At 43.0% G+C, this 24,017-nt stretch overlaps 1 protein-coding gene across 6 annotated transcripts in view; it reads right to left on the bottom strand.

Moving 5' to 3' along the window:
• The window catches only part of KANSL1 (KAT8 regulatory NSL complex subunit 1), a 186,090-nt gene that overhangs the window by 38,104 nt on the left and 123,969 nt on the right, over positions 1 to 24,017 (bottom strand). For all 6 annotated transcript variants that reach the window (XM_039359028.1, XM_039359027.1, XM_039359030.1 and 3 more), the window contains one exon: positions 6,364 to 6,468. In XM_039359028.1, the coding sequence (XP_039214962.1) occupies positions 6,364 to 6,468 (105 nt within the window). The remainder of the gene's footprint in view (positions 1 to 6,363; positions 6,469 to 24,017) is intronic.

Here is a 24,017-nt window from a genome sequence, read left to right as displayed (position 1 = left end):
CATTGAGTTGGTCTTACCATCACTAAGTGAGACATACGTCACTAAGTGAACTATTTGTGAACTGACTGTTACCATTCAACTGGTCTTGCCACCACAGTTGAACTGACCAGAGCACTGGACGTGCGCTTACTGGTCCTACTGCCATCAGAAGCATTGCATGGGTGAGGGCAGCACCACTCATTTGGTTGTGCAGTCACTTTAGAACCTTGAGCACACTGTTTCTTACATGGAGTGGCCTTGACACTATCAGTACTCTGTTCCTTACTATTGAGATTCCTCTAAGCACACCATTGGGTTATCTCCGATGATGATGGCAGACAACTTGGCATCTCAGACTTCACAGGATGTTCCTCTGCACTTCCATGAAAAGGAAATCCAGGTTTTCCAAACAGGAGGCAGCCGATTGACTTAAGACCAAGGCTATTTCTGTCAAGAAATCTTCTAGGGCGGCTGAAAGGGAGACCAGCAGGAGCCTCCAGGCCTTAGAGAAACAATCACCTCCCTTTTACAACCCTTTGTTATTAAGGTGATCTTGCCACCTCTAAAGGAGCCAATGGCGATGGCCATAACCATTAAATTGGTTTACCACCATTAAGTGGACTACACATGTGCTGGACAATACCATTAAGTTGGCCTTCTGTCACTAAGTGGATCACACGAGGGCTGGCCGTGGCCATTGAGTTGGCCTTACAATCACTACTAGACTTCCGTGTACAGGCTATTTCCATTAGGTTGGTTCACAGCCACCATCTGGATCGTTAGTGCGCCGGCTATTGCAGCCATCACTACTATCCAGCCCTTGGCCTCTTACTGTTGAGATCCCTCTCAGCTCACCACTGAGATACAGCTTATTTGCAATCGGAAAAACCAAGGCCAAACTACCTCGGGCAAGAAGCCCCCTGCGGCTGTTGGGAGGAAGTCAGCAGGCACCAGGCCTTAGTGCAACAATTCTCCATGGCCCCTTCCAGCTAAGGGCCTGGTCTTCAGATGTCTGCATCTGAGACGAGGGTTCGGTCTATTACAGAAACACAAATCGCAAAGCATTGAGGACTGCTTAATGGTTATAGCAAGGGTCGGACCATTAAATCCAGCCCTCCTTACCTCAAATCTGCTTAACCCCTTCCCTTTGTTGGGTCCTTCAGGCCTCAGGGCTTTGGACATATATAGAGAGGTGAGCATAACAACTACCATCTTGGGCTCGCACAACTCCCTGGCCTAGTGTTGGCTACCTCCTTATCCTGACAGAAGAGGGTACATTTGCTGTACCATTAAGGTAGTCTTATCGCTACTAGCTGAATTACTGTGAGCTGAACGTTACTGTCGAATTTGGGTTTTACCATCACGGTGACACTGACCAGATTCCTACTGGTCCTGCTGCCATCAGGAGTATTACATGAGTGAGGGCAGTACCATTAATTTGGTCCCACAGCCACGTTTAGCCCTTGAGTACAACTGTTCATTTCATCGAGTGGCCCCGCCACTATCAGTACTCTGCTCCTTACTATTGAGATTTCTCTTAGCACACCACTGAGATATCTCCTTGAGATCCCTCTCGGCCACCACCGAGATATCTCTGATTGCAATGGCAGACAAGGATGCAATAGCAATGATGCAATAGCGATCCTTGATATTAAAGGGATTAGATACTTACTTGGCGTATGAGAGGTCCAGGCACGGCTTCAATCCAGCAATTCCTCAGGTGCTGCTACGCAGGCCAACACTTCATCATAGGGCCCTACTATTCGGCCTCTCATTGGCCCTCAGGGTGTTTACAGGGCCCTGGCAGCGCTGATTGTGCATTTCAGGACCATCCGGGGCATATCTAGTGCTATCAGGTCGATATCTTCATTCCATGTTCCTTGGTTCAGTTGGCTCTGTCAGGCCTGCCATTATCTGTCAGGACCCTTCAAGTTACGGTTTTTTTCAACACATTTTCTGAAGAGACAGGCAGTTACCTACACCCACCTCCTTCGCCGGGGTGTGGTAAAGAGACACAGGAGGTGCGAGGTCCACCTATCTCGGGAACGTCTACACTGCATCCGATCCCTGGTCATCCAGGTATAAGGGGAGCGGGTAGCCACTCTGGCTATGCTTCCCAAGTATTTGAAAATATGATTTCCTGCATCACGATAGTGCCTTGGACCACACTACATTCCAGAAACCTACTATGGTTCTGGCGTCCGTTCCAGAGGCCGGGCACCAGTCCCCCCAACCCTTGGGTATGGTTCAGTCTCAGATCCGAAGATGCTTCCAGGGTGGATTTCCACAGCACAGCGCTAGCCAATTTGAACCTTGTTCAAAGATTCCACCCAGATCATCCTGATCTGGAATGCCAGCTTATTTGGCTGGAGAGTTCACTTGCAAGCACAGCTGGCTTAGGGCTGGTGCTCCCAATCAGCCCTGAAACACAACATAAACTGGTTGCACCTCAGAGCTATACTCTTGGCTCTAAGCCACCGTCACAGCGCAGAGGCAAGACAACACGTTCTAGTCCTCATGGATAGTATCGGCGAAAGCCCATAGCAACTGGCAAGGGCATACCTGTTCCAGGTTCCTTAGGACGGAAGCCCAGTTATTTGGAACCTGGGCCGAGACTAAACTCTCCTCCCTCGGGCCGAGCAGCTTTCAGGAAAGGGCGAATCGGCAGGTGGATTTCTTGAGCAGGCCGACAGTGGCTCACCTTGAATGGAACCTGCATCCAGATCTCTTCAGGGAGATATCAGAAAGGTTTGGCTCTCCAGTACTGACTTGTTAATTACTCCAGCGGATTCTCAGTTCCCGTGGTTCTTCTCCCGGTTCCCATCTCCTGGGGCGGAAAGGGTAGATTCCCTTAGGCCATGGGCAGAGGTTTGTTAGTGCGTTCCCTCCACTTCCTCTATCCCAGGCAGTTACCTATAAGATACTGCAGGAACGAACAGGGGTGATACCGGTTCTCCACATTGACCAGACAGCGTGATTGGCTGAACTCGAGGGTCTTTCAATCTTTCCTCTGTGGAGGATAATCCCAGGTTGGATCTACCTCAGCCAGGGGATTCTACAACTCCTTGAGTCCAGTGGCTCCGATTGACAGCCTGGCATTTGAACGGCGGCTCCTGACGCAAGTGTCTTACTCGTCAGACGTATTACTGTCATTCAGGCTTAAAGAAGGCCTTCATCTAACAGGATTATGATTCCACATGGGAAAATTTCCTACCTGATGTGGGGAGCAACAGTTGAATCCATCGATGATAATGATTCCAAAGATTTGGGATTATCTGTTGGAAGTGCTCAAGAAGGGCTTGATGCCCAATACAATTCGCAGACAAGTAGCTGCTCTGCCCACGGGGCTTACATATGGCAATTCTGAGCCCTTGGCTCAGCATTCCATGGTGTGGTTTTTTGTTAAGGAAGCGACCATCACTGGACTGCCTGTGGTTCCCAGATATCCCTTTGGGATCTGTCCAGGGTCCTACAGACCCTCACTTCACTTCATCTGAACCGTCGGGTCCTACGCTCTGAGTTTATGATGCTTGAGGTTGCCCTCTTTGTGGCTGTTACATCAGCTTGGCACAGTTCTGAAGTGGCAGCTCTGCCTCTCAGGGATGCCCTATGCATCTTCCATGTCAACAGGTTGGTCCTGCGATGGGCTCCCTTCTTGTTCCCAAATTCACTTCCTTGCTCACAGGGCACTGGAGGTGGAGTGGCCAGATTTTTTGCCCTCAGCCGTCTTACGACTTGGAACCTTAGTGGCACATCTTGGAGGTTCGCTGAGTCTTATGTCAGTACGTTGCGCGTACTGCATCTTCCCCCCCCCCGCAAATCTGCAGCCCTCTTCATTGCATTCCAGCCACTCCAGCCTTCGTCAAGAGGCCTGATGGCATCAGCCTCCACGACTGGCAGATGGCTTAAGGCTTGCATGGTAAGGGTATACCTGGCACTTTCCCTGCCAGTTCCCAGTGGGATCACTGCGCACCCGACTAGCTGTGCGGCAACCTCAGCGGTGTGGGTGACATAGGCATTGGTTGAGGAATCTTGTAGGGCTGCGGCGCCTTCTACCTTTGTGAGACATTATAGCCATGGATAGGTTCGCCTCGGCAAATATCCACGGAGTAGTACCAGATAGTGGGACACAGGCCCAGACTGCTTCCCACCCATACGGACAGTAGGGCTTTGGTATGTCCCATCTATGGTGGATTCTCCATCGGTCATGCTGGAGAAGGGGCGTTGTCTTACCTGAACGCCTTTTCTCACATGACGATGGAGAATCCACTCTCCCCCCCCCGTTTAGGTCCATCAGGTCCTGTGTCAGGGATATTTGAGCCACCACATGGTAATGTCATCAACGGCTACGCCTTCGTTGAAACTGGGTCTCTGGGCCAGGGGAAGAGGCGTGGCAAAAGTTGATTGACTTAGTCTCTAGGCAGGAAGACAAAGGATAACCCATCTAAGCTGGATTCTCCATTGTCATGCTGAGAAAAGGCATTCAGGTAAGACAACGCCCATTTTATAGCAATATTGCCAGCAGTGAATCAAATTATGTGGCCAAAGATAAAAGGGAAGAGGGGGAAAGACACAAAAGGTAAAAGAGATGGACAGAGACATAAATTTAAGCAAAGCTGTCCTGTCCTCTGAGCAGTTTTCATAAACTACAGACAAGGGGAGCATGCAATTGGCAAACCTTTTCCTTTATACTCTGGAATATCAAAACTGTTATCTCAAGCCATTTCAAATATAGACATCTACTATATGATTCATAAAGTATGTAAAACGGAGGTGTACAAAATACCCACTACATCTATTAGATATAAATTATATGCAGCTGTCCTACCAAATACAGGTTTATAGCCTTTCCGGTGTGCATTTAGCATCTGCAGCATTTATACTTCAAGTGACAATTAACAAAAATTTTGATCTTTAGTTTACAACCTTTTAATTTTGTGTCTTCCCTCTTGACCCTTTTTCCTTTGGCCCCATAATTTGGTTCATTGCTGGCAATATCGCCTTAAAAGACAAAGCTCTCTCAAGGAATTCAAAAATTAAAATTGGCAGTGCTTGATTAAGTAGCCCAATCTGCTCTAAACAAAAGGTCTTAGAACAGAAGGTGTTTTGTACATATCCGAGTGACATATCCAGATAAGACTAAGGAAACTCTTATCTGAAAGTTTAGAAAGACACTGCCTATCACTGTAGATGATTGTGATCAAATATATCCAGTAGACAAGTAGCTTTCTGCTCTCCTATGAAAGAAATTTGCAAACACAATTTTACATGATTGCAATCATGAAACCTGTCTAAATCAGATGTCACTGACATTATTATACCACCTGAGCAATCACTTTTGGGCAAGTGATTTTAAAGCTTTACAGATTCAGGCTAATAGGCAAGTGTGGATTACCTTTATATGACACTTACTTGCTTATTTTACTCAGGCAGTATGCTAATATTTATTTACTGTTCATGGTTTCAAGTAAATGTCTGCTACCAAAGTAACCATGACTGAACTTTTGTATGCAAAGCAAATATAGGCATTCCTTTAAAAATCTGTGAAGAATAACTTCCACAGTATTAACTTGCTAAGCATTCCCAAGAGATACCAACTCATGGACAGAAAGGTCTCCAGTACCTAGTCACCCATGAATAAACCCTGGATGCCAGAACCTGAAAATATTGATATTTCACTCCATATATTGATTAAAAGCACCTGGTGCCCTTGAATCTGAAATCTGGAATGTATTCATCTATGCTCCTCTAGAAATTAAGGTGAACAACTGACTCTCACCTGTCTCACAATCATTTACTAGGTTTCTGCCTACTTCTAGGTCTAGTGTTTTCTCTATTCATCCACTTTTAAATTAATTCTGCCTGCAGTATTTCTTTCACAATGTTTTGTTTTTTTTAAAAGAAGTTAAAAGCAGGTACTATATTTTGGTAGAGTATTTTTAAAAATAAAAATAATTATTTTATTCTAGTCCTCAGGAATTTTGAATCTGCAGCTCAACTTCTAATAAAGTACTAATCAATAGCCTGCAGTAATATGCTATCCTAGAAACGTGACTTTGAGGATGCCAATTTAGGTAAGTAGGTGATTTTGGAAGCATCTGCAGGACAGAAAACTATTCCCTAACTGGGAATTCTTCAAATACCTGGACAAAAGAAAAAACAGCAACAGCAGGAAAGTCTTTATTTTTAATACAACTATGAAATCTATAATGTATAGATTATTACTGATGCATTTATTGATTTCCTAATTTCTGTGTATAAAGATACACAGACACTGATCCAGAAACAATAAAATAAAATAAAATACAGCAATATAATATCAGTAGGGAAGGAGGGGATGATAAAAATACTCCAAGGAATACTCCTCCCACTCTTATTACTTACCAGTCTGTCAATTCCAGGTTCGATCTTGCGGTCAACACTAAGACTATGAGTTGAATGACTTAATACAGGGTCAGAAGGAGGCATCTCACCAAGCAGTACCAGTCCCTGCATGGGAAATGGAAAAAGATGATTGCACTTTGACAGGCCAAATTCTCTTTCAGACTATGCCAAGAATAAAATCTACCATTACATTCATTCATTATATTTTGTTTCTTTGTACCTATCCTCCCTTTTCTCCTGCAAGATTGTTTCTCAGTTTTCTATTAATTAGCAACTTTATCTTCACTGTACTGCATGACTTAAAATTGCTGCTCTGAAAAATTCAACAAATTAGTGAAAACATCCATTCTAGCATTAATCATATGCCAGAATTACAGCTGTACAATGGAGGACTGGAAAAGGAAAGGAAAAATATAATACACCCTTACATATCAGATTGAAAATGTTAGAAAGCTAGAAGTTTTTGCTCTAATAAGCAAACACCAACTGTAAAGTACTTCTAAAAGAGGGACTATGCTATTAATTTCATTAAAAGCTAGGTGATTCTGAAATCACTGAACATAATACTATTTCTACTAATAATAATACAAATTTAAAATGATTCCTTTTAGTTGAGCTTGATTCCATTACATAGATTTCTCCATGTAGTTTTTTTTCAAACAATATTGTATGGAAATGGTTTGCCATTGCTTTCTTCCAGAATGGTTTTTTGTCTTTTGTCTGAATCCATAGCAAGCAACCTTAAGATATTCTGATTGTCTCCCATTTAACTGTACATAACTGGGATCAGCCTAGTGTACTTATATGCTGACACTTGCTAATGTGTAATAAAAGTTAAATGCCAAAGTCAATGGGATAAGAAAAAGATAATGACAAAAAATGTTTTTGATCTCCTGGACTACACCATTTTCCCACTCCTTTTTCAAAAGAGTTCAGCCTGCAAAAGCTAAAGAGGTAATGCCAAAAATTGCCCCAACTTCCATTTTCCTAAAATCTCAATTGGTCCCTCTGATAACTTTGCAGAAATTCAATTGCTGCTTTCATGTTGTAGGCCTTAGGCTTAAAATATTAAAATTATCTTTTATTCCTCCTTTAAAACCCAGAAAAATGAGAAAATCTAATTAATCCCAGACACACCCAATATAACTTATGGGAGAAATATAATGCCCTCCTCCCAAGGAAAAATAGCCCATGCCTGAACAGATCTTTAGTTATTATCTAATTTTCTGAAACCACTTTTAGGTTCTCCCTCACATCATATAATCTAGGTATACAGACATTATCAACTGCTTCTTACTATATCACATTATGAAAACTTTAGGGCCTCATTAATCACTTATAGTATATGCATACATGTATATGTACAAAGAGACAAACAATGCACTGTTTGTTGTTAGTTGCGAAGTCGTGTCCAACCCATCATGGCTCCATGGACAACGTTCCTCCAGGCCATCCTGTCCTCTGAATATGAGATATTTTTTATATCTCTCAAAAATGATCTTGTAACAATTCTCAGCATTCTAACATAGAACCATCAAGTTATACAGTGGGGCAAAAAAGTATTTAATCAGCCACCAATTGTGCAAGTTCTCCCACTTAAAAAAATGAGAGAGGCCTGTAATTGTCATCATAGGTAGACCTCAACTATGAGAGACAAAATGAGAAAACAAATCCAGACAATCACATTGTCTGATTTGGAAAGAATTTATTTGCAAATTATGGTAGAAAATAAGTATTTGGTCAATATCAAAAGTTCATCTCAATACTTTGTTATATATCCTTTGTTGGCAATGACAGAGGTCAAACGTTTTCTGTAAGTCTTCACAAGGTTGACACACACTGTTGCTGGTATGTTGGCCCATTCCTCCATGCAGATCTCCTCTAGAGCAGTGATGTTTTGGGGTTGTCGCTGGGCAACACTGACTTTCAACTCTCTCCAAAGGTTTTCTATGGGGTTGAGATCTGGAGACTGGCTAGGCCATTCCAGGACCTTGAAATGCTTCTTACGAAGCCACTCCTTCGTTGGCCGTGCGGTGTGTTTGGGATCATTGTCATGCTGAAAGACCCAGCCATGTTTCATCTTCAATGCCCTTGCTGATGGAAGGAGATTTGCACTCAAAATCTCACGATACATGGCCCCATTCATTCTTTCCTCAGTCGTCAGTCTGGTCTCTTTGCAGAGAAACAGCCCCAAAGCATGATGTTGCCACCCCCATGCTTCACAGTAGGTATGGTGTTCTTTGGATGCAACTCAGCATTCTCTCTCCTCCAAACACGACGAGTTGTGTTTTTACCAAACAGTTCTACTTTGGTTTCATCTGATCATAGGACATTCTCCCAATCCTCTTCTGGATCATCCAAATGCTCTCTAGCAAACTTCAGACGGGCCCGGACATGTACTGGCTTAAGCAGGGAGACACGTCTGGCACTGCAGGATCTGAGTCCCTGGCGGCGTACTGTGTTACTGATGGTTGCCTTTGTTACGTTGGTCCCAGCTCTCTGCAGGTCATTCACTAGGTTCCCCCGTTTGGTTCTGGGATTTTTGCTCACCGTTCTTGTGATCATGTTGACCCCACAGGGTGAGATCTTGCATGGAGCCCCAGATCGAGGGAGATTATCAGTGGTATGTCTTCCATTTTCTAATTATTGCTCCCACAGTTGATTTCTTCATACCAAGCTGCTTGCCTATTGCAGATTCAGTCTTCCCCAGCCTGGTGCAGGTCTACAATTTTGTTTCTGGTGTCCTTCAACAGCTCTTTGGTCTTCACCATAGTGGAGTTTGGAGTGTGACTGTTTGAGGTTGTGGACAGGTGTCTTTTATACTGATAACAACTTCAAATAGGTGCCATTAATACAGGTAATGAGTGGAGGACAGAGGAGCCTCTTAAAGAAGAAGTTACAGGTCTGTGAGAGCCAGAAATCTTGCTTGTTTGTAGATGACCACATACTTATTTTCCACCATAATTTTCAAATAAATTCTTTCCAAATCAGACAATGTAATTGTCTGGATTTGTTTTCTCATTTCGTCTCTCATAGTTGAGGTCTACCTATGATGACAATTACAGGCCTCTCTCATCTTTTTAAGTGGGAGAACTTGCACAATTGGTGGCTGACTAAATACTTTTTTGCCCCACTGTATATTATATGGGACTTTCTCTTTTATAAATTTATAGTAGGTGCAAATTAAAAACAATTGATAACTATGATAAACGGTATGTTTGTAGGATGTAAGATTTTAGAGAACTTTTGTATCAAAATCAAATATTTTTGTTACCATAAAACACAAAGATATGGACAGTGGCTTTAAAAAAGGTTTTGTCTGTTTATTCTCCAAAAGCATTCAAGTTACAAACTCTTCTCTTTCAATTAAAGAAACACTGTCATTTCTGAAGCACTTTGTAAAAAGTTCTAAACCAGAGGTCCCCAACCTTTTGGGCACCTCATGCCGGTTCCGTGGAGAAAGGTTTTCCACGGACCGGAAAGAGCATGGTTTTATGTGCTGCCTGTATCACATGGATGGGGCTTTGTTTGTGTGGACCGGTTGCTGGCATGCCATGGCCTGGTACCAGTCCACAGACTAGGGGTTGGGGACCCCTGTTCTAAACTACCAGGCTTCACCATCACTTCTAGTGCAAATTTAAGTTTTGTGAATTTAGACCAAAATAATTCAATTATTTAATATTATTATTTATTAAATTTATTTGCCACCCATCCCAATTACATGATAACTGTGGGTGGCTTACAATATCAAAGAGTAGCCTTTAAACAGTTCACACAATCTTCACCACTGTCAATGTGCCCACCACTCAACGTGAAAGCATAAAGTTGTTCTTTTTACTTAGAAGCAGCGACCCGCAATTTGGGATGACAACTCAGTGTTAAATGGAAAATCATGTGACCTTGACGTGGGAGTTTACTTTAGCTTTCTCTATTAATTCTATTTGTCAAAAGTTGGTTGCGAAGTGATGAACATGGGACATTGTGATGGTCATAAAAGTATGCTAGCTGTGACATGCCACATGGCAATCGCATGATACAAGAACATTGCAACAGTCATAAATATGGATTTTTTTTAAAGAACACTATTGTTAACTTCAAACCATTGCTAAATGAGGCAATCTGTAAGCAAGGACTACCTGTACTTTTATTCTTCTATAAAGGTCAGAAATAAGCAGTAACATGGAAGTCTGTAGAGCCAACAGTGGCTGTTTTGCCGAATTATGGGCTTTGCCAATGATGCCAACACCAGGAATCAGCCCTTCACATTTTTTGTATCGGAGGTCAAAATTATTCAGCTTATAAATCTAACTTCTAACTCATTTGCCTATTTGAAGGGATAGAGGAGTGGGAAACAGATTTTTTTCACTATTGTTAACAAGAACAAAATTTTTGCAAGTGTTATTCCTGGCAACGTTCTCATCTACATAATTAAAATCTGTTTGCATTACATCAGGATGTCAAACAAAATGACAACTGGGCCATAAGATATATCCATGTTTACGAAAGATAGATAGATAGATAGATAGATAGATAGATAGATAGATACACACACACATACATATATAAAAATTAAGAATTAAACTAAAAACAGAAGAGTGTCGTTTCCTGGGTGTATACAGACTTAAAAGATAAAAGACAATCACCAGGAAATAAAAGCAATCAAGTATTTAATAGATACTTGATTGCTTTTATTTCCTGGTGATTGTCTTTTATCTTTTAAGTGTGTATGTATGTATGTGTGTGTGTGTGTGTGTGTGTGTGTATATGTCAATCAGAGCACAGCCAATCCCCCAGCCAATCAGAGCACAGCCAACCCACCCAGCCAATCAGAGCACAGCCAAGCTCCTAACCAATCAGAACACACCTCCATCCAATCAGAACACAGCCAAGCTCTCATCCAATCAGTTCATACCCCCACTGGCAGTTAAAAGGAGGAAACAGCTACAATCACACATTGCTCCTAGAAGCACAAAGCCGAAAGCACCAGCCTGAAGATGACGAATGAGACTTCGTCGAAACGTCGCCAAGACACTTCCAATTTTACGTGGGAGAAAACCCGAATAACCAAAGACCTACATACAAACACCCGCGAAAACCTCAGAAAACAAATATCGAACCTCTAAGGGGAGGAAATCCACCATCTGACCAGGACCTATGAAAAACTTGAAGTCCAAAGAGCTTCCATTTTATGTGACCTTGCATTCCTACGCAACTGCAGAGATCAAAATTTAATCCCCACATGTTCCCAACTGAAATTCCACTCCAACTCTGCAGCTGCCAAACGCATCCTTAAAAGAACAGAATTGGCCCTAATCAGAAATGAACTTCACACAAAAAGATTCCCCCTAGACCGAATTAACAAAGATCTCCTCACACTTCACCTCAAACTCAGCAACAAGATCCACCCCGCACTTTGGGACAAATCCAAACAACTCACCGTCTGGAGAGCCGAAACATAGACCACCCTCAAGACAGACACACACACCAACAAACTCCGAAGACTACAAGAACACCAGAAACAAACCCCTCCTCCCTCACATCCACACATGAAACAAACAGTGCATAACATCTCAGATAGGATTCTCACCAAAGCCGAAATCAATGTCCTTTCCAAAGGATTCAACTTTGCTCCCAAACACATCCCCACTGAAACCATTATATGTGGAGTTGAAACCAGCCTGACCAAAATCAACCCCGACGACGCTAACAGAATCAGACTCGAAATCACCAACATCCTCTGCACCAGCAAGCCACCCAAAAGCAACTTACCCAAAGAGGAACAGACAGCACTACGTAACCTGAAAGAAGACACCAGCATAATAATCTTACCAGCAGACAAGGGCAATGCCACGGTGGTTATGAACACATCTGACTACCAAACCAAATTAACCAACCTACTCCAAGACTCTACATACAAACCCCTAAACACAGATCCCACCACCTACCTGGAAAAAACCACCAGATCCAAAATAAAAGCCTCCCCCATTAGCGAAGAGATCCAGCAAAGAATCATTCCCAGAGAGAAATCATCCAGATGCCCTAAGCTCTATGGTCTCCCCAAGATACACAAAGAAGGAACCCCACTTAGATCCATAGTCAGCTCCATAGGCTCACCTCTACAAAACCTATCCAAATTTCTCGCCAAACAACTACAGCCCTATGCAGAATCCATCACCTCACACGTAAAAAATTCTTTCCATTTCTTAGAGATCATAAAGAAACAAAACTTACAGCCCAGCGACCTACTCGTGAGCTTCGATGTCATATCCCTGTTCACCCAAGTGCCAATCAAAGAAGCCTTGACAGCTATCCAAAACAAATATAACCCCCCAAAACACATCCTAGATCTGACCAACCATTGTCTATCCAACACATACTTCATCTATAATGGACAAAAATATAAACAAATAGAAGGAGCACCCATGGGATCACCCCTCTCACCTGTCATTGCAAACCTCTACATAGAACACTTTGAAACCCAAGCTCTAGAAAAATCTGAACACAAACCCAAACTCTGGCTCAGATACGTAGACGACACCTTCATAATCTGGCCACATGGGAAAGAAAAACTGGACAACTTCCTCATACACCTCAACAGCTTACACCCCAAAATACAGTTCACCATGGAAACAGAAGCTAATAACCAACTTCCCTTCCTAGATGTCTTAGTCTACAAGAAATCCAATGGCTCCCTAGGACACACCATCTACCAGAAAAAAACACAGAAACCGCTATCTGCATGCTCTCTCACACCACCACCCAGCACAGATCAACTCTGTAGCCAAGACACTCATCTCTAGAACAAAACGCTTAGCTGATGAACAACACCTAAAAACCGAACTACACACTCTCACTAATGTACTTACATCCAATGGATTCCAACGAAATAAGATCCAAAAAGAAACCCCCACTAAAACCCAAGACAGAGAACAAGAAAATGGCAAAGCCCTCCTCCCTTACATAAAAGGCACCACAGAAACACAACATTAAGACAGCATTCTGCCCAAACAGAAAAATATCCACCATCCTAAGAAACCCCAAAGATAAAATTGAATTAGAAAATCAAGGAGTATACGAAATCCCATGCACCACTTGTCCCACCACATACATCGGACAAACCAACAGAAGAATAAGTGCACGCATTGAAGAACATAAGAACTCAGTCAAAAAAGAGGAACCAACTTCTTCCCTGGTCCAACACCTTAAAATCACAGGACATGAAATTGACTTTAAAAAGACTAGAACTATCGCCAAAACTGAATATTTTAAAGCAGAATAATCAGAGAAGCCATCGAGATAGAAGAAAGCCCACACAGCATGAACAAACAAGATGATACCTCCCGCCTACCAGCCATTTGGAAACCGCCCTTATTGACAAACGACTCCCTAACACAAAAAATGACACCAGACCCACACTCACAAAAACCACACAGGATGTCACCACCACACATCCACTCAAAAAGCAAACCCAAAGCCACACCGATGATGAGGCACGACCACAAACCAGAAGCCAGACCACAATTGCATCATTAGCCACTTTAAACCCCTCCAATCCATACATGAAGCAAACTGACACCCACCATGAAGATGAGGCACGACCACGAACGCGAAGCCAAAAAATAGCAATGCAGTTCACCATTTTAACCCCCCCTGCAACTCAGACTAACCTGAGCACAACAAAGCCCCCCCAAACAGAACACTCCCCCAGCCAATCAGAGCACAGCCAACTCCCAGCCAATCAGAGCACAGCCAAGCTCCTAACCAATCAGAACACACCTCCATCCAATCAGAACACAGCCAAGCTCTCATCCAATCAATTCATACCCCCACTGGCAGTTAAAAGGAGGAAACAGCTACAATCACACATTGCTCCTAGAAGCACGAAGCCGAAAGCACCAGCCTGAAGATGACAAATGAGACTTCGTCGAAACGTCGCCAAGACACTTCCAATTTTACGTGGGAGAAAACCCGAATAACCAAAGACGTACATACAAACACCCGCGAAAACCTCAGAAAACACACACACATAGAGAGAGAAAGAGAGGGGAGAGAGAGAGAGAGAGCGCTGTACAGCATTCTGTAAACATCAGGATTTCTATCACTAGCAATGCACTAGTATGACACTTACAATTTCAAGACAGACCATGAGAAACTTTCCAAATGGATTCATATAGCAAGTACCACCTTAATAAGCTAACAAAAAGCTTTCCTAATCACCCACTAAATGACCGTATGTGCTTTCAGTATCAAGAACGGATCCAGAAGCACTCCAAAGTACATACCCAACCTTTCTCTAGAGTGCAACAGATGCAACTTATCTGCCCAGATATGCATCCTCTTATCTAGACTAAATAAAAATGATACAAAGAAAGTCCGAAGAAAGCTAAATTCCACTAAAAAATATCTGGCCAGGCCATTTATTACAAATACACAAATGTTTATTGAAGACTCCAAAATGTCTTCCATCCCTACCTACTTTTTCTATTTTGGAATTAGTCTATGCTTGTTAGCTCATACTGGGATAAGAAAAACATATTTCCCTAAAGCAAAAACTTCCTGCTTTTATTCCATTCAAGTTCCAGTTCTTTTGCCAATCTAATAAAATAATGTAAATTGGAACAGAATCATCAACAGCCTGCAAGTCATCAACATTTGCGGAACACAACTTCAACTGCACATGATACATCAACGTAACAGCCAGTTTAATATACATGGAGCATGTATATTAAAGTCACTTTCATGCCATTTGAAGGGGAAATGTTACTTCTCTGTTAAGACTATAGTTAGCAGCCAACATGTTTGCCTGTCAATTATTTTTCATTCTTGTGTGACTGGTTGACTAATGCCTTTTTAATTTGTATAATATATTGCCTAAAGTGCTGAACTTGAGTGAAGAAGACCCAGGTTCAAGTCCTCAAAGATCTCACTAAATGTTTGTGAAACAGCCACTTTCCCTCAGCCTAATTTTCCTTGTGCTTATGAAAAATATGCCTTCTGGAACATTTCGAGAAAAGGTGAAAAGTAAATGCAATCAATGAGCAAACAAGTATTATCTATAGGGCGAGCATCACAATAATTAGTTTAAGATAAAGAAGAAACCATATACTGGTTCAAATTAGAGGTTTACAAGGATCCCACATTTTGGGGGGCAATATGCTGACTTTGTAAACTGCTTAGAAAGGGCTGTAAAGCACTGTGAGGCGGTATATAAGTTTAAGTGCTATTACGATATAGCAATTCAATATTCCTAGATAAATTCCAGCAGAAGAGATGCAATCCCACCAACCAGGGTAATCTACAATCAGAATTTCGGTTTTGCTTTTCCTGAATGCCTGTTAGTATAACATGTGTTAAAATACACTTTTGTGCTTGAAAGATGTATATTTTGAAAATAAATCTGTCTAAAATGCATAGTGAAATGTACATTTCATATTGTTTAAAGGTCAATGAAAATTAAAATTCATTGTAAAACTAGGACAGTGCTTAACACATGTCAAATCAGAAATGGACTGATTTGCTCAGGCCCAATTCAATACTATTCAATGCAATTACATATTTGTTAATGACAGCTTCTTCACTGTAAGATCCAAGTGTGATCAAATGTAAGCAGACTTCTCAAATCTGGCACATATTAGGTATGTTGGATTTCAACTACTTTCACCTATAATTAGTCTGATCAATAACTGTGTTAGCTAGGAAATACAATCAGACTCAACACATTTAGAAGACACCAAAGTAGGTAAGACCTAGATACAGATTTAATCTTATGTATACACAAAATAAAACGATGCATGTATCTTCTATAATGCAAGTGGCAATTCCATTCACAAAGCCTTGCTAAAGATTCTACTTTAAGACACATATCAGAAACTCAACTTCAGACTGTACTATTTGCTTTTGAGCTAAATCTAAATTTCTCTTTCATTCTATGATATTTATGTTGGGGATCACTATCTGCTTTTATGTTGGGGATCACTTGCTTTTTTTTAAATGCTAATTTTCATTAAAAAAAGAGTTTTGCTATCACATGAAATTTAAGAAAGCAGTTTGTTTTTGAGACTATCTATCCCAGTGGTGGTGAACCTATGGCACGTGTGCCAGAGGCGGCACTCAGAGCCCTCTCTGTTGGCACATGTGCCATCACTGCTAGCAGCAGGTCCATCAGGGCTCCACCGCTGCCCGGAGCAGGAGCCCTGCCCAGCACAAAGGAGGCAAAGCGGCCGACTAGCAAGCTTGAGTAGAGATGGAAGAGCAGAGGTCACCAACCATTATCGATTGGTGGACTGGAAAAAAAGGGAGGGGAAGCATTTTATATGCATGCATGCGCGCACAGAGCCGCAAGAATGCACATGCTGCAAATGGGGCGGGGCTAGTGCCTGCGTGATACTCACTAGCCCTGCCCCGTTCTTGCACGTTGCAGCACCTTGTATCTGCACCCCATGGTGCGGCAGCGGCTGTTTAAGCACCTTGCAGCATGGTGGCCCATTTTTGCGCCCCCAGTTTTTGCGTGCCAGAAGCGGCACTCAGAGGCACCTCCCTGCCCCCCCCAAGGGCACCACAATGCTGATGCAGTCCTGGGACTTTGTGACAAATAAGTGGGTTTGGGGTTGCAGTTTGGGCACTTAGTCTCTAAAAGGTTCGCCATCACTGATCTATCCTAAAGTTGTTTTATAAGTATTCTAAAGCTAGTAGAAATTTAATCTCCACTCCCTCCCTTCTACTCTATACAGAAACTTTATTCAATAGAATTAGGTTTGGTAATTATTTTCCTTTTCACTCAGCATAAACATTGCACTTTTACCAAATTAGCTGCTTGCCTGATGCTGCTTTATCTTTTAACACAGTGGTTCTTAACCTTCCTAATGCCGCGACCCTTTAATACAGTTCCTCATGTTGTGTGACCCCTCAACCCCCCATCCAGTTGGCCGGGGAAGGGGGGCAGAAAGGCCGCTCTGCCGGCTCCGCCCAGCCTGGTTGGAGAAGCGCCATTCCTCTCCCTCTTTCTCTTTCCTCTCTCTTTCCTCCCTCTTTCTCTCTTTCCTTTCTCTTTTCCTGTTTCTCTTTTCTCTCTTCCTCTTTCCTCTCCCCGTTTCTCTCTTTCCTCTCTCTCTCTCTCTTTCTGTTTCCTCCCTTTCTCTTTCTCCTCTCTCTCTCTCTTTCCTCTCTCTCTTACGGCAGCATCGTCAGGGTCCCCGCTGCCCCCAGCCCGGCCTCCCTGCATCCTTAGCCGAATGGGCGGGGAGGGGGAGGAAGACGGGATCCGGCGGCTACTGCTGCATCGTCGGGGGTCCCCGCCACCCTTGGCCTGGCCGCCGCTGGGACTCCATGCTGCCCGGCCTCATCCTCCGTCCATCGATGAAGCTGCAGTGGGGGCTGGAGCCTCACGGCCCACCAGCCCGACTGCTCCCCCCAGGCACCCGTCCTCCCGGCGCCCGCCCGAGCCGCCTTAGGTGTAGTAGGAGGAAGGGGAGGAGAAGGCCGAGAAAGCCGCTGCCGCCACCCCAACTGGGACTCCGCGCTGCCCAGCCTCGCCCTCTGCGGTGGGGGCTGGTGCTGCACGGCCCGCCAGCCCCTCTGCCAGCCCAGCTGCCCCCCTCTTCCTCCCAGTGCCCCCCTGAGCCACCTTGGGGGCAGGAGGAAGGAGAGGAGAAGGGCGAGAAAACCGCTGCCGCTGCCCCAATTGAGACTCCATGATGTCCGGCCTCGCCCTCCGCCCATCCAATGGAGCCGCCTTGGGGGCTGGTGCCACGCGGCCCCTGCCAGCCCGGCTGCTCCCCCCCCAGGCACCCCTTTTGCCCCGGCGCCCACCTGAGCCGCCTTGGGAGCAGTAGGAGGAAGGGGAAAAGGAAGAGGATGGCAAGGAAGCCGCCGCCAGCGCTGGGTCCCAGGAGGCAGCTCTCCTCTCCGACCTTTGCTGAATCTCCTTCTTCCTTCCCGGCAGCCTGGACTCCGACGCGTCTTCCTGGCCAGCGGGTCCAATGGTCGGGCTGTCTGGGGATCGCAGGGGCTGCTCTCCCTTGGGCCGCGGTTTGTGGGAGGGCTGGCTCACTCAGCGGAGCCTCCAGCGGGCCGCTCCCAGCAGGGATCCTGGGGCTTTCCCAAACAGCTCCAAGGCCATGAGGCCCTGACTGCATTCTCCCAGGGGGTGGGGCACTCAGGGACAGGGCCAATCAGGAGCCCTGCAGGAAGTAAATCCACCTGAGAGAGAGAGAAACGAAGCGAAAGTGCCTCTCTCTCTCTCTCTCTCTGCAAATGGCGGAGGAGGCCATGCAGAGACGGATGCAGAGCGGTGTCTCGGTTCCTAAGACCATCGGAAATATGTGTTTTCCGATGGTCTTAGGCGACCTCTGTGAAAGGGTCATTCGACTCCAAAAAGGGTCGCGACCCACAGGTTGAGAACCGCTGTTTTAACATATTCAGTCTCACTAATCTACACAATTACCCATAGTCTCGAGGGTGATCATTCAAAGTGAAAAAGTGATCTATGACTGCTTTCCACACTGCAACATACCCATGGTTACATGATCAAAATGCAGATGCTTGGCAATTGGCATGTATTTGTAACTGTTGCAGTGTCCCAGGCTTATGTGATCATCCTTTGCAACAAAGTGATTGATTTAGAAACCATGTTACTAATTTAGTAACTCTGCTGATTCCGTTAATGACTATAACAAGAAAGGTCATAAAATGGGATAAAACTCAAGACAAAACTGTCTTGCTTAGCCACAGAAATTTTGGGTCAACTGTAAGTTGAAGACTACCCTCCCTTTTGAACATGGGTAGTTACTTTGTAGGATAACTTCTTTGCACATAAAAAAGTTCTTGGTTCAATCACTGTCTTGTCCAGGAAAATACCTTGTAAGAGGTTGGAATGAAAATTCAGTTCACTGATCTCAATGAATAGATGATAGCCAGAGGAACCAATGACTTTATGGTATAAAAGCGGTTTCAAATAATTATTTGTTCTGACTACTGTATAAACTGGCCACAGCAACTTCTCTGGTGGTATTTAGTTTATTAGCCACTGGATGGCTCCCAGGATAGAACTAGATAACATCACTGGATGGTGTTTCTGCCTTCTCAAAGTTCCCCAAAGCTAGATCTATGTGCAAGATTTTAAATACCTGATTTTAAGAGGCAGAAGATTTGGGGAAGAGAGAGATATTGCAGTTTACTTCCAGTCATAGGACAAAGATTCTTTGACAATTATAAACAGAGGAAAACTTAATCATCTAGAACAGGAGTGTCAAACTGCCGGCCCATGGGCCAGATGCGTCATGGCGAAACTGCACCCACCCCACTGCCGGCAATGGGAAAAAAGTCACAATACGTCGCGACATATCACGTGACTTGTGAGTTTGACACCCCTGATTTAGAAGGATTAAAATAGGCTGAGATTCACCAGCTAACAATGACAGAGAAAACTGCATTATATGAAACAAGTTCGATGGATCTATTAAATGCCACTACTGCAGACACTGATGAATAATTGCTCTCCAGAATTTTAACCAGAAAAAGTCCCAGATCTACATGGAAATACAATGACAAAACCTGAAACTTTTTAAATGTGATGCACACGATCTATCATTGCGTTCAAATCATTTTTGCTATCTGGATTTCATATAATATTCATCCATTCCAATACAATTAAAGATTCTGTTTATTCAGCAAGAACTCTTCTGCTTAAAATTTTCCTCAAGCTGGGGAAGGATAACTCAGGTTTGATTTCAACTGAAAGTCTACAGAGCTGACTTAGAAGGTCACTGGTACAGTACACTTTCTGAACTGGAGTTCTGCAAAACTGATGGGTTTATAAGAGGTCCCTAGGACACAGGTCGGCAACCTGCGGCTCCGGAGCCGCATGCGGCTCTTTGAGCCTTCCCCTGCGGCTCCCAGCCTCCTCTGCCTTTGCAGAGAGAGACAGAGACAGAGAGAGGAATTGCGCTTCCCTGCTTCTCTCTCTTTCTCTGTGTTTGTGTGTGTGTGTGTGTATAAAAAAAAGAGAGTGCACTCACAGTGTTCTCCGAGGAGCTGAAAAGCTTACTGGGCGGAGCTCCTCCCTTTGCTGCGTCTCTGCAGGAAGCAGGAAGGGCAGGAGAGAGCTAGCTAGCCCAGCTAGGCTGACTCAGGAATTCTGGGAGTTGAAGTCCATGAGTCATAAAAGAGACGAGGTTGACTACCCCTGATCTTGTTGGACAACAGCTTGAAGCTTGTCAGGTGAGCAGCAGATAGGAGGGGGGGGAGAGAGAGAGAGAGAGAGAGAAAGAGAGAGAGGGAGAGAGAGAGAGAGAGGAAAGAGAGAGAGAGAAAGAAAGAGAGCGGGGAAGAGGAGTGGCAGACCAAGGGCAGATAGAGAGGGAGAGAGAGAGAGAGACCCTTTTGACATCTAAAATGAAGATAACACTGCATATATCCTTTTTTTACCTGTGTGTGTATGTATGTATGTATGTATGTGTATATATGTATGTGTGTGTGTGTGTGTGTGTGTGTGTGTATGTATATGTATGTATGTATGTATGTGTGTATCATATATATATATATAAGATATATATATATATATATATAATATATATATATATATATATATATATATTATATATATATATATATATATATTCATTCATTCATTCATTCATTCATTCATTCATTCATTCATTCAATAATGATGGTGAAAATGCGACTCCCGGGCATAATTATAAATGGAATGAATAAAGCGCATTCACCAGGAGAGTTTAAAGTTAAAATACTTTAATTAAAGTATTTTACTATATTAAAAGGTTGCCAAGCTTTCGTTGGGAAAACTCCCCAACATCTTCAGGGCTGAGAGACCGTTTCTAACAAGGTGATTCAAACGGGTTCCATAGACGTCTGCGCGTGGTTCCTAGACTGTGCTAGCATTCCCTGCTGAACAGCTGATAGGTGGGAGGGGGAATCGGAGTAAAGATTTCTTCCGTCGTTCTCTCGAGCACTTTTGTTCACATTTCCGTCGACCTCAGGGGGTATTGTTAAAGTTATGTTCCGCCCTCTCCCGGCAGTACTGGCTCTCGTTGCAGTGGGGGGATTTAGTTTGATGTCATTGTGTATCCTACCATGGAGGCGGGGCTTCATCGGCTGCAATTTAACATCTTTCCTCTGCTGCGTGCTCCCGTATTTATCTTCGCCCGCATGTACAAGCATCAACTGGATGTGGTATTTTTCAATGTTTGAATCATCCTCCTCCATCATGGTATCCCCCATGCTCATCTTCCCTCGTAGGTTAATATTCAAGTTAAATCCCCCCCCCATTTCTGTGAGCAAAAGTCTGTTGGTATTTGGGCAGATTCCCCGCTCATGTTACTTCCCCTTTTATCAAGCGAACGGGTCGTCATCACATGTTTTTTCTCCCCTCTCTGTATGGGATATCCACCTTTATTATTATTATGGGTAGTGCTAAATTTAGTGGTTCTATCCTCAAATTTCTTAAGCGCTCCAATGTCATTATTGTTGTTTTCTCTAATTAAAGGGGGTGTGGTTTCCCCTTGATATTGTTGGGAGGTTTCTGGGTAGTCTATATCAGATTGTTTCTGGTAGGGAGGAGGTGTAGCTCCTGGTTTAGAATGTTGTGGATGTTGATTGTAAGGTTTGTGATATAAAGGATGATGGTTTGAGTTCCATTTTCGTAGCGCTTGTTGTGCTGGGTGCAAGTCAATGTGACGATTGATTGAGTTGTTATTCGAGAACCAGGCTTCTTTTAGCAGCCGACCTCCCTTCGTGGCATCACTGGCTATGATAAGGGTGTTATTGAAGTCAAACTGATGGCCTTGTTGTGCCATATGCATCCAAAGTTGTGAGTGTGGTTCGCCTCGTTTTATGGCCAGTTTGTGTTCGTGGAGGCGAGTTTTCAAGCATTTGGCTGTTTCTCCCACATAGTTGCCTTCGCAGTTTTTGCAGTTGATCTTATAAACAATAGAAGATTTCTCCATGGTAGATAGGGGGTCCTTTGGACGCATAATTTTTGATCTTAGGGTTTGGTTAGGTTTGTGAGCTACTTCTATACCATGGGGTGCTAGTAGTCTGGCTGTGGCCTCTGAGATGTTACTTATGTATGGGAAGGAGATGCGTGTTTCTTGTAGGGGGGGAATCCCTTCTTCGTTGGGTGGTCTGGTGCTGGAAAGTTGTACAATGTCGTTTGATAAATTTTAATGGATAACCGTTATATATGCATGTACGGAAGAGGTGTCTCCTCTCTTCTTTCTTATATTCATCCGTGCTGCAGTGTACATACATACATACATACATATATATATACACACACACACACATACATACATACACACACACACACACACACCTATAATAAAGGTAAAAAAGGATATATGCAGTGTTATCTTCATTTTAGATATCAAAATGGTTTTGCGGCTCCCAGTGTTTTGTTTTTGGTGGGAAACGGGTCCAAGAGGCTCTTTAAGTGTTTTGGGTTGCCTACCCCTGCCCTAGGAGTTCCATGAGAAATTACAATTGAAAAATAAATGAACATTGCTTTTTGAACTTTGAATGCTACAATGCTATTTTTACATATTATAACTCAGCTACCAGCAGCCTCTTTGTTGTTGTAAAATATGGAATGCATAAATTAGAGATGAATTTTATTGTAAACTTTGGTGGGAGGGAGGGTGTTTTTTTTATGAAGGGATTCAAATTATCTAAAAATTATTTCAAGATTCCTCTGGGATACAAAGGTGCAGAATGGTATGTGGGCAGTCATTTTCTGTATTTGCTATTTTTTATGGTACAGATTCATGATAATTTGAAGATATTTCAAGGTTGGTCCTGTCTCGCATATCTCATGTCAGTTCCTGTATGCTCTTCTCCATGCCAGAAGAGCAAATAGCATTGGACTTCATCTCCCCAAGGTAACAGGTTGTGAAAGACTGCTACTGCTGAACTGCAATGGATATGGAAGATTCGGACAATGGACAACATTTCTCCTTAGCACTTTTTCCTACTGAATAGTGCCTGGTTCCCACTTATACAGGTCATCAAAGAAATAGGAGAAACATATGAATCTAGTAAAGACTAATATAACATCCTGAAACCACTTTATGGCCTAGTTGTAGCTATGTCAGTAGCTATCTACTAGATGTATGGATAGATGTATGTTTTTGTTTAATTTATAGAGCTGCCTGATTCAAACAATGTGATTCTGGGCAAAATGCAATAAAAATAAACATTAAACAACAACAAAAAACCACCTCTGAGCAATTTTTAAAAACAACCCAGTGTGTAAACAATCAAATATAATAATTAAATAAGCAAAACCTGATTTCACTCAACTGGATCCAAAGGCCTGTGAAAAAAAGCTACATCTTAAATACTTATTCCAATGATTGCTATCACTACTCCCCTTTTACAATGCTGTTTTATCTTTTCTTAATAAAATTCTTTGCATTTATTTTAATTTGGCTATTTCTGTCAAAATCCATAGAAAAGGCTTAACTTTTTTTATTGGTTGTTGTTAGTCAAAGATATGGACAGAGTGCTTGGGTGTTATGTTTTGTCATTTTGGATTATTATATCTGGCAGAGATTAGGAATAAATTAAAACTCATAATTAATAAATGTAAAAGAGAAAGTGAACAGTGCTATTTTTGAAAAAACTGACTGTTAGAACGTTTT

This window comes from Crotalus tigris, unplaced genomic scaffold (assembly GCF_016545835.1).
Source record: "Crotalus tigris isolate CLP2741 ecotype Arizona unplaced genomic scaffold, ASM1654583v1 scf7180000019068.10715455, whole genome shotgun sequence".
NCBI classification, from domain to species: Eukaryota; Metazoa; Chordata; class Lepidosauria; order Squamata; family Viperidae; genus Crotalus; species Crotalus tigris.
This window is presented reverse-complemented; position numbering and strand designations above follow the sequence as displayed.